We start from the raw sequence: 12,267 nt of genomic DNA on the forward strand, positions 1-12,267 counted from the left end.
TTCACGTTTTATTATCTTGGTCCCTGAGTTGTGAATGGGTTCCATTCGTGAGTCCCCAAGTCGATTTTGTGCACAAGTTGGAACATGATACAGTGCGGAATAAAGTAACTTCGTAAGCATGAGCAAATGTTTGCGTGTCAGATCTTTAAAATTAATATTAATACAGGATCTCATTCTTAAGTGCAAACTTTTGGTATTTGGATGTTCATAAATCAGGAACTGTCTGAATGGTTAAAATACAAATATTGTTGTGCAATCTTTTACCACATGAGGGCTCCAAACTGCTTTTGCAAACCAGCTTTTCACAACAGTATTAAAACTCAAACAAATTAGGAGCAAAAAATAGTGCAGTAAAAGCCGAAATAACTCATTTTCAGGTAGCGTGTATGGGTAGGAATAGAGTTAATGTTTCAGATCCATCAGAGCTGAAGAGAAATAGAAACGTAAGGGTTTTAATGGTGCTGCAAGGGAGGGGATGTGGCAGGAGGAACAAGGAAAATTCTGTGTTAGGGTGGAGGTCAGGGCAGATTATTTAATCAAAAGATTTCATGATACAAAAGCCAAAACAAATATTGATGTAGTGAAGAAGCAAAGGCTATGTTCAAATGAGGTGAAGATTGCTACATTATGCCATTCAAATTCAACACAAACGGATATAAAAAGAAACAAGGAGATGATCTAAGATAATAAAATGTGGGGCTGGATGAACACAGCAGGCCAAGCAGCATCTCAGGAGCACAAAAGCTGACGTTTCGGACTGACTTCATCTGATGAAGGGTCTAGGCCCGAAACGTCAGCTTTTGTGCTCCTGAGATGCTGCTTGGCCTGCTGTGTTCATCCAGCCTCACATTTTATTATCCTGGATTCTCCAGCATCTGCAGTTCCCATTATCTCTGAAGGAGATGATCTACTCAGTTACAGGAGTCCTCACCGTATGCTCGGGTTTTACTCGAAAAGCAATGTAGTTCCATTAGAGGTAATTCAATGGAGGTTGACAAGATTGATTCCAGAGATGAGGGATTTGTCTTATGAAAAGAGAATGACCAGTTTGATCTAATTGAGGTTTTTAAGATGCTAAAGGGGATTGACAAATTAAGTGTCAAAAGGATGTTTCCTCATGTGAACAATCTAAAACAAGAGGTCATAGTTTTAAAGGGCTAGGAGATTTAAAACAGATGAGAAATTTTGTGAATCTGTGGAATTCAAAGTGTAGTGGATGTTGGGTCATTGTGTAACTTTGTGGAGGACACAGACCGATTTTTAATTAGTAATGTGTTGAATGGTAATGGAGAGTGGGCAGGAAAGTGGAGCTGAGATCAGCAATGGCCTTTACCCCCTAAGAATAATGTAACTATGAGGATAGGGACTGTAAAAGTGTTAAAGTCAAAACAACACAATAAACACACACCCCTGCTATGAACAACATGAAAGAAGACAATGTGACTCAGAGGCATCAGGCAGGATGTTGGAAGTGGGTGCAAACATTATGGTACAGACACAGATTACAGGTCGTGCCTGCTCAGCTGAACTGATTTGAAAAAGATACAACGGTGTGAGTGTGAAGAAATTTTTTGTTTAGTTACTCAAAATGTTAGTGGTGAATGTGAAATAACATATTTCACAACAGCGTATATTGCAGACCCTCTACGCCACCTTTTGGTTGTTGCATCATGAAATCTTACAGGATACACACAGAGTATGATTTTTGTTTTCCCTTTGTTATTTGGTATTTCTTGAGCATTGGCCTATTGAATATCAGACAAAACGTGAAAAATACATGTCTATTTTCACCAGTACTCAGTTTCTACTCTCAGTTCAGATGAAGGACATTGACTTGAAAAGTTTAGTCTGTTCCTTTCCACAGAAGCTACCTGACCTGCTGAGTTTTTCCAATATTTTGTTGTTCTTATTTCAGGTTTCCGCCGTCCACAGTATTTTGTTTTTGTACAAATTTTTACAATCTATTCCCTAAGTATGACTTTCAGTACCAACCCTCTAGGTGATCATAATTCTTTATTTGATTTTTTTTAAAATAGCCCTGATCATCTTTGGTACTAATGTTAGTGATTGGGGTTTCATAGATACCTTTCCTGTTCTGCCCCATTTAGACCAATATCTAAGCAGCACATGACTTTGTCATTCTTTCTGCCAAATTGTACCACCACACACTTGCCTATATTGAAATTCATGTGGCATTTGCATGTCCATTGGGAAGTTTAACAGTAAAATGTAATAATGCTTTGCTGTATATTGTCATAGTCTTCTTTTGTACTAACTACAACCAAATAAGATTAAAGTATGATTCAGGACATGAAGAGCCAGTTTTTTTTCTTTACAGAGATTCTGTAGTATGTTAATTTTGTTAGCGATTGAAACAGATCATCTTAATGTTTAAGAATAGATGGTTGAAGAAAAGCGGGGTAGAGGTATTAACATAATTATATTAGCCATGAAATAACCCTTCCTTCTAAGTAATATTTATTGCCTAAATTATAGAGAGATATTTACACAACATGAAATAGACCACCGTCTTCATCTGCTGTAATTTAGTAAGCTATGTTTGTTTCTTAAAGTAAAAGAGAGAAATGTAATGTTCAGAAGAAGGGTCCTGACCCAAAATGTCAACTTTCCTGCTCCTCAGATGCTTGCTGGTCTGCTGTATTCTTCCAGCAACACATTGTGTTATATCTAATTTTATGTTCAGATTTGCTTTCAGATGCAAGTTCTAACTCAGTGTAGAGCCTTGAGTTTTGATTGACCACTTCACTGGTGTTTAATGTTGAAATTCCAGGTCTTGTTGCAACATTTCAGTTCATACATTCGTGGGCAAGAGAGAGGGAGGGATGCATCCTTGAAATTATCCTTCTCCTCCATCAGTACAACTGTAATACTTAGAGACAAAAATAGAAATTGTTGGAAAAGCTCAACAAGCCTGGCAGCTTCTCCGAAGAGAAATCAGAGGTAATGTTTCGGCTCAAGTGACTGAAACCTCAGAACCTTATACTTAGACACTCCCAGTAAAGCTTTGTGTGGGTAGAAAGGGCCAGATTGTCTGGTTGCTGTGAAGAAATTGCGGGTGTGTGTTAATTAGAGATATAGTGTTGCACAATGTAGGCTATACGTTTCTCTAGCTACAATACCCCGAGTAACTGTGAGTTATGCTTAGCCAAAACTAATCCATGTTTTGTATAATAAAAATATGAAATAAGTCAGTCATTGAAAGTATCCAGATAATGGAAAACATGTTAAAATTGTGTAAGAGATGAACATTTTCAGAGACCTCTACTGAAGTGACATCCATCTTTATTCATACCTGTTTATCCACAATTTCTGGCAATGCTACAATGAGTGAGTGGAAAAAAGCCCATGAAAATTCTGCCTCTAAATTTTCTTCATATTCAGTTTTTTGGGAGAAATGTTGCAATATTTAAGGGTTACTGTGGTATCTCCATCCTTTTATTTAGTTCTTACACTAAAGTATAATATACTAGGTAAGCTAATGTGACAACAGTAGGAAATAACACCAATGGAGTTCCACTATTTTTTTGATTCTGATAGCCATAGGCAGTTCTACATTCATTCTGAACCTCATCATATGGGATAGGCTCGTCATCTCCAGAAGAGTTGGACTTAACCTAGAAAACAAGCAGAAACATACATTTGTTAACACATGTAGTCCATTATCATTTACAGCTTGAACGGTGCTGAAAATAAATATCACGTTAAAAGCTTTTCATTTTCCACAAATCATGACTGAAGTGTGAGAAAAACAACTTTAGAAAGGAAACAATTTAAATGGCATGAGAAAAGGAAACTAATTAATTGGACTATAGTTGACACAGTTAAAACTTTTTGCTGCTTCTTTGTTTTGGTAAGATCACAGTAGATCTGATCAAAACCTCAAATCTGCATTCCTGCATATTTTGGTATTCTCTTACTCCCTTGCTTGACAAGAATCTATTTGTCTCTGCCTTAAAGAAGAACTCTGCTTCTACCACCGTTTTAGGAAGTGAGTTCCAAAGACTTATGACTGTAAAATGGGAATTAAATTACCTCTTAAATGGGTGACCCTAGTTTTTTAAATAGTGACCCCTCGTTCCATGTTCTCCCTTAAAAGGAAACTTCATCTCCACAACTACCCTGTCAAGACTCCTGAGACTCTTATTCAATCAAATCAACTCTTCCTCTTCTAAACTCCAGCAGATGCAAGCCTAGCCTGTCCAATCTTTCATCATAAGCACCTCTCCCCATTTCGGGTATTAGTCTAGTAAACCTTCTCTGAATTGCCTCCAAAACATTTACATGCTTCCTTAAATGAGGTGACCAGTACTGTCCATTGTATTGCAGATGTGGTCTCATGAATTTCCACTATAACTGAAACAAACTCACTTTTGAATTCAGTCTCCCCCTTAATAAATGAGAACATTCCATTCACATCCCAAATTATTTGCTGTAACTGCATGCTAACTTTTTGTGATTCATGCATTGAAGACCTCTCAGATCCCTTTGCATCTCACAACTCTGGATTCTTTCAATATTTAAATAATATATTTCTTTTATATTCTTTATGCCAAAATGGACAATTTCACATTCTGCCCATAATATAGACCATTTGCCACATCTTTGTCCTCTCACCCCAAGCTTTATCTTTTGGTAAAACAAGGTGTAGAGCTGGATTAACACAGCAGGCCAAGCAGCATCAGAGGAGCAGGAAGGCTGATGTTTCGGATCTGGACCCTTCTTCAGAAAATCCTATCATCTCTATATCCTTTGGTAGTCTTATGTCCTTTTCTTACATTCTTACCTATCTTTGCACTATCAGAAAGTTTGTCAAATCGTTATGTAAATTATAAATAAGGTCCCAGCAAAGAGCCTTGTGTCACACCACTCATTAGATCTTGCCAACCCAAAAAAGTCCCATTTATGCCTATAGTCTGTGTCCTGTTAACCAGCCAATCTTCCATCTATACCAATTTGCTTCATCCTATACAATCAGCTTTGTGCAAGTCTTTTTAAAAAAGTGAATTTACACACTGTCATCTTCCCAATTATTACTTTTTCTCTACATCAGCAACTTAAGAATATGCTACAAGAACCTCAAGATGTCTTTGTGCTGCTATTGCAGCTGAATGGTGATTCTCCCCTGTTCTTCCTGGTGCAAGTTCAATAAACAGTCTTTCATTGTCAAATAATTTCATGACCAGAAATGTATCATGAACAAGGTTAAATTAACTAGTATCCAGTCATGTAGATGTGATATTCTCTGGATGAGCATCTGTCTTCAATCTGATATGGCATTCCACTGGTAACCTTTCCTTTCAGTGGTATAAGTTTTGGACACTGTCACTAATATTACAGTTTTCATTTCAATTCGTGGAAGTTTGGTTCCAGACCAGCTTTCCTGCCGGTCATTGCCCCTCTAAACCATTTCAAAAGACTAACTCAGTGAGACTTGCAAACTATCTATAGTGCTTGAATTTTTGAACAGTGGACCTTTGGGGCAGATGATAGGTTTGAAAATACACACAGTCTTGAGGTTAATACTTCTGGCTAAATGTTTCTGCTAATAATGTTAGGAAGTATTTTAATTAATGATATTGGAAACTGTAAAGACACTTGTTAGGGATCAGGTTGTGATGAAGATATAGAGATATGGCTTACTGAAGATGAGATTCTGAAGCTGTGTTATCACTATGACCTCTATAGTTATCTATTTGTGGTAGATGAAAAAGTCAGCTTCTCTACAGCATGGAGTGTGCTGCTTTGTAGCTAGAACATCATTTAGAGTTTAAATACAGTGTTTACCATTACTAAGCAGTCTGGCCTGAGCTTGTGTTAGACCTGAAGAGCTCACGTTAAAACCTAATACAATAAAAGCCACTTGACTCCTAACCATGTCTTAGTTTTGATCTAGACATTGACATAAGCTAATTGCCACAGCAAAGGTGGGAGCAGTTGTTCTCAAGGCACTAGTTGACCTCTTAATGAAACAGGTTCATGAGAGTCAAGGGGAAAAATCCACCAGCTATTGGAGTTAATGTCACAAAGGATGAAAAACTGTTTTTTTTTAAACTTCATCTCAATTAATCCCAGCATTCCATCTCACAGCTATAGGATGACAATGTGCTCATTCATCGTTCTACTCCCAATTTATCTCTTTAATTGAAACATTTGACTTTGCTGCTAATACTTTTGGTGTACGCACAAACTGATTTTATTGGTGTGTGGGACAAAATGATCTACTGGGTTGCTATAAGAAAACAATACATCAATGCTAATACGACTAAATTTTTTGCATGAGCCAATGGCAAAAGAGCAGCAGTGATAAAAATAGCATGCTTGCTGAAAGTTAAATTCACCACACGCTGACTCAATTTGTGAAAACAGTTGCACCAGAGTGTCAATAAAATAGCCGCATTGTGTGGAATAACAAGATGTAGAACTCGACGAACACAGCAGACCAAGCAGCATCAGAAGAGCATGAAGGCTGATATTTTGGGCCTAGATCCTCCTTCAGAAAACCACATGGTGTCGAAGTTATTTTGGTTTTGTAGCTCCAACTTAACTAGGGTTAGAGTGGGGGTTGGTCATTTGGTTCAGTCTGATGATGAGCTCCAGCTAGTCAACATAAGAGCCAGGTATTTTAAAGGTAAGTTTCTCAAAATAAAGGTCATTAAGACATTTTTTGAAGTTGTGAATGCTAAGTAATCCTCACCTGTTCCACTTGTTCAAAGACTCGTAGGAAGTTCCCTCCAAGTGCTGCTTTCACATCTTTATCAGTCCAATTTCTTTTCAGTAGTTCAGCTACTAAATCTGGATAGAAGGAGACATCTTCTAAACCTTCAGGAAGTCTTCAAGTGAAACAAAGGAAACTGTAATCAGGTCACCTGATGGTGTCGAAGTTCAATCAGGACATACTTGCTGTTGACATGCATATTTTCCAACCAGGGTAGAAAGTGTTTGGCTGATCTTCCCCCTACCTAGCCTAGGGACATGAACACCGAGTGCAGTGTGCCTGTTGTGTACCACATCCCAGGAAATTGGATTGTTCTCTTTATGCCTCAGTATCACGTGCAGATGTGTCCATATGCCCCTTACAATGAAAGAGCTGAAAGCTAATCAATTCAATGCTTATATGTTTCATCAATGTATTTGAGTAATTTATGGACAAAAAGGAACTTATTATTTTTCCAACAAAAGATGAGGCTATTTAGGAAAGTGTCTTAAGGCAGTTTTAAGAAAATATCTAACAGTAAAAGAACCCCTAGGAAACAGTGACCATAACATGAGAGAATTTAACATTCAGTGTGAGTGTGTGAAATTTGGATTGAAACAACAATGCTAATACTAAATAAGGGGTAAATACAGAAGAATGAGGACTGGAGTGGATAGGGAAAGGAGTTTAGCAGAATAATTGGATGAGGAAAAGTGGCAGATATTTAAGAAGATAGTCAAGATTCACAACAAAGATGTCTCCCAACAAGATTACAGATAATGATTGAGATCCACAGCATTGTAAGGGGCATAAGTTTTTCTCTGTATGAGTGAGATCGATTACCATGAATTAAGGATAAGGGGTAGCTAGGTTTAGAGAAGATTAGATTCCCTACAGTGTGGAAACAGGCCCTTTGGCCCAACGAGTCCACACTGCCCCTTGAAACATCCCACCCAGACCCATCCCCCCTATAACCCACATATCCCTGAACACTATGGGCAATTTAGCATGGCTAATCCACCTAGCCTGCACATCTTTGGACTGTGGGAGGAAACCGGAGCACCTGCAGGAAACCCACGCAGACACGGGGAGAATGTGCAAACTCCGCACAGACAGTTGCCTGAGCCTGGAATTGAACCTGGGTCCCTGGCACTGTGAGGCTGCAGTGCTAACCACTGAGCCACCATGCTGCCCCAAGATTTATGCAAAAATTTCTTTCACCCAGAGGTTGATAGGTATCTGGAACTCACTGCCTTAAGGAGTAATAAATCTGGGAACTATTACAAAATTTAAGAAGTATTTCAATGAACACTTGAAACATCATAACATAAAAGGCAATGGGCCAAATGCTGGGAAATGGGTTGAATTGATAGGTGCTTGAGGACCAGCACAGACATGATGAGTTGAAGGGTCTCTTTCTGTGCTATAATACTCTATTATTCCATAAGGGTTCAAGGGAGTGGATAATAGTTAAACAATGAAGTTAATGGTAGTACCAAATGAAAAAGAAAGTAATTAAAAAAGAAAGCTAGAACTTCCTTAATTGGATTAAAGGGAAGAGAGAGGTCAAAGTGAACATAGGGCCCTTAGAGAAAAAAATTGGAGAAATAATCATGGGGAACCATGAAATGGCAAAGGAGCTGATTAAATACTTTGTATCAATCTTCAAAATAGAAGACACCATTATGACTAACAAGTAGAAAAATGCTAGGTAATCAAGGGAAAAGAGTAGGAGAAGAAATAAATACATACCTAGCACTAGAGAAAAAGTACAGGGAAATTATTGGGGCTGAAAGCAGATAAACCTCCTGGACTTGATGGGTTACATGATAGGTTTTCAAAGGAGCTAGCTACGTAGAATGCATTAGTTGTAATTCCCAAGAATCCTTAAATTCTGGAAGAGTCTCAGAGGATTGTAAAACTGCCAATGTTTTATTTAGAAAGGGAGGGAGACAAAATAATAGGTCAGCTGGGTTAATATCTGTTATAAGAGAAAATGTTACAGTCTATTAAAGAGGATGTAATGGAAAGAATCTACGAACATGTAATATAATCAAGCAGAGTTAGGGTGGGATCATGAAGAGGAAGTCATGCTTGACAAATTTATTAGAATTCTTTGAGGAGGTTACAAGCAGGATAGATAAAGGGGAACTAGTACATGTAATATATTTAGATTTCCAAAAGTGATTCCAAAAGCTACTTAATAAGATAATCTATGGTTTGGGGGTAATATATTAACATGGACTGGAGACTGGCTAATTAATAGAAGACAGAGAGTTGGAAGAAGGGGTACATTTTCAAGATAGCAACCTGTGACTACTAGAACATCACACTGATCAGTGCAGGGCTATATTTGCTTACAATATACATCAATGGCTTGCATGGAGACAGAAAATGTACTTTAGTCCAGAGTGTGGATGACACAAAAATAGGTAGGAAGTCTAGAGGTGAGGATGACACAAGGAGTGTCCAGAGGAATATAGACATGTTAATGTGCTAAAATTGGCGGATAGAATACAATGTGGGAAAATGTTAGGTTAGGAACTTTGGCAGGTAGAACAAAGAAGGTGAATATTATTTAAATGGAGAAAGACTACAGAAAGCAGTGGACACAGTGGGATTTCCAAATCGTCATGCATAAATCACAAAAAAACAAGCATACTAGTTCAGTGGATAAGAGGGAAGGTGAATGGAATATTGGTCTTTATTTCAAAGGGAATAGATAATAGAAACAGAGAGGTCTTATAAAACTCTGCAAGGCATTAGCTAAATGACAGATTAGAGTTTTAGTGAGCAGTTTTGGTCCTGTTATCTAAACCAAGATATATTACAGATAACAAAGTGTGGAGCTGGATGAACACAGCAGGCCAAGCAGCATCTTAGGAGCACAAAAGCTATTGTATTACAGTTAGGCTGGAGAAGGTTCATACGTTGATCTTGCGTCTGGAGGGATTTCCTTTGACGAGAGGTTGATTAGGTTGGGCGAGTGCATATTGGAGTTCAGAAGAATGAGAAGTGATCTAATTGAAACAAAAGATTGTTTTGGGACTTGACGTGGTAGATGTGGAGAGGTTGCTTCCCCTTTTGGGAGAGTCTAGAACCATAGGATAGAATTCAAGAATAAGGGGTCACCCATTTAAGACAGAAATGAGGAGGAATATCCTTTTTCAGGCAATCATGAAATTGGCATTCTTTCCTTCAGAGGGCTGTCAAAGCTGAGTCACTAAGCATACTCAAGGTTGGAACAGACACATTTTAAATCAGTAAGGAAATCAACCATTCCATAGATAAATCCAGAAAAGAAAGATGCAGATTATTAGATCAGCCATTATCCCATTGAATGGAGGAACAGACTCAATGACCTACTTCTACTCCTATGTCTTATTCTCTTCTTGCTTCAGAGGAGCACTTTGCACATGGCCAATGGTATTGAGATATAAGCTAATCATTCCAAGCACCAATGGATACAGTCTCAACTTGTGTAATCTTTCTTTTTAAGGTAAAACCCATATTCCAGAGATCAGTTGAGTAAATCTACCCGCAATTGTTTATATATCAATTATATCCTTTCTTGTATAATATGACCACACACTAGACATGGTCTCACCAATACCTCCCACATCTGTTGAAAAACATCACTACTCTTGTGTATCCCTTACAACAAATAACAACCTTCCATTTACCATCCAGATCGCTTGTACTTGAAAACTAAATGTTGGTGATTCATATAGCAGAACACTCAGATTTCTATGCACTTTAGAGTTCTGCAATCTCTCTCTTAAATAATGTGTTGCTTTTCTATTCTTCCTACCAAAGTGGATAAATTCACATTTTTCCACATTATAATCAATCTACCAACTTTTTGCCTGGTCAATTAACCTATTTTCCTTTGAAGACTCCATATGTGTTCTTCAAAATTTACTTGCCTACTTATCCCTGTGTCACCAGCAATCATACATTTAGTCCCCTCATCCAAGTCATTAATGTGCCTTACAAATAGTTTAGGCAGATGCAAATGAATTACAGATTAGTAGAAGCATAGTAGCTAGATTGATATCAAGTATTACCTCGAAACGCCATCGTAATCACCACCAAATCCTACACTCTGGTAACCAGCAATCTTTTTGATGTGGTCAAAGTGATCTGGAGAAACAATTTAGAAATCATGACTTTGTTTTTAGCAATGTTTGAATTGCATTACAATAAACGTAACAGTTGAGTTCAAAATTTGAGAAAACTGATTGTGATGTGTTAAAGCTTCCTGCCAGATACTGCTGATGGAATCTCTGCCTAGAGTAACAGAACTGTGGGAGGACTATCACTGCATTGACTGCAGCAGATGAGTACAATGGGACTAAATTAGAAAAATAACTAGAAATGTAATCAAATAAATAAGCTGATAAGTGATTTTGAAAAACCCAGAAAATAACTGCTCCAGATAACAGAAAAAGGTTGACACAAAATTGTATTTAATCCTTGCAAAGACTTTATGATCTATATTTAAATTTAAATGTTTAATCTGTAACATGACAGCATTACAACAGAAAATAGGATAAAATATCAGAATGTTTTTGTCTTTATTCACTTAAAATTCAAATAGGCCCAATATCTCTGTTAACAAAGTATGGAGCCGGATGAACACAGCAGGTGAAGCAGCATCTTAGGAGCACAAAAGCTGATGTTTCTGGCCTAGACCCTTCATCTCTGTTATGCTGTTTTAAAATATTTTAATTTAGAAAAAAAAAGTTTCAAAAAGGGACAAAACTGGACATAATTATGGAATTGAGTCATATATTCCGACAGCACGGAGATAGGATATTTGGCCCAAACTGGTTCATGCTGACTAAAATGTCCATCCACACCAAGCCCATTTCCCTGCACTTGGCCCATATCTTTCTAAACCTTTCCTATCCACGTTTGTCCAAATGCCTTTTAAGTGTTGTTAATGTACCCACCTTAACCACTTCAGCTGGCAGCTTATTCCATATGCGTACCACCTACTGTGTAAAAACAAGTTGCCCCTCAGGTTCCTATTTATTCTTTCCCCTGTTACCTTAAACTGATGTCCTCTAGTCCTTGATTCCCCAACCCTGGGAAAAAGACTTGATTGCATCCACCCTATCCACGCCTCTCATCATCTTATACATTTCTGGAAGGTGCCTCGTCAGTCTCCTACTCTCTAAAGAAAACGTGTCTGTTAAGTTAAAATTTTAAAAATGCATCTTTTTAGGGTAACTTGAATGCATCTTTCAGGGGGCTGGATAGGCTACAGAGGGGAAAAAAAGCAAAAAATCTTTGCATGCTTGGCCAAATTTCAAAATTCGGTCATGAAGAAGACATTACACATAATGTTAGCATATACAATGGACATGATGCCTCTTTCAGACATCCTGTATGGTTAACTCTTTATCTGAGGCAAAATGGTGTCAGATAGACATTAGGCAGGGTTTGGGCATGGAATCAAGATTGGAGTTTGTTGCCCTGTCTGGTACGTGAAGAAAAAAAAATAGCACGGGGTTCTGTTTCACCCGCACTGTCACAATAACCATAAT

At 37.8% G+C, this 12,267-nt stretch overlaps 1 protein-coding gene across 1 annotated transcript in view; it reads right to left on the reverse strand.

Moving 5' to 3' along the window:
- Positions 1 to 3,300: 3,300 nt before the first annotated feature.
- Positions 3,301 to 12,267, reverse strand: part of dpep1 (dipeptidase 1) — a 66,833-nt gene continuing 57,866 nt past the window's right edge. Inside the window, exons 9-11 of the mRNA XM_048546858.2 lie at positions 10,783 to 10,858; positions 6,716 to 6,851; positions 3,301 to 3,635 (exon numbers count right to left, since the gene is read on the reverse strand). Coding sequence (XP_048402815.1) covers positions 3,468 to 3,635; positions 6,716 to 6,851; positions 10,783 to 10,858 — 380 coding nt within the window. The 3' untranslated portion in view covers positions 3,301 to 3,467. The remainder of the gene's footprint in view (positions 3,636 to 6,715; positions 6,852 to 10,782; positions 10,859 to 12,267) is intronic.

Source organism: Stegostoma tigrinum, chromosome 16 (assembly GCF_030684315.1).
Source record: "Stegostoma tigrinum isolate sSteTig4 chromosome 16, sSteTig4.hap1, whole genome shotgun sequence".
In the NCBI taxonomy this organism is placed as follows: domain Eukaryota; kingdom Metazoa; phylum Chordata; class Chondrichthyes; order Orectolobiformes; family Stegostomatidae; genus Stegostoma; species Stegostoma tigrinum.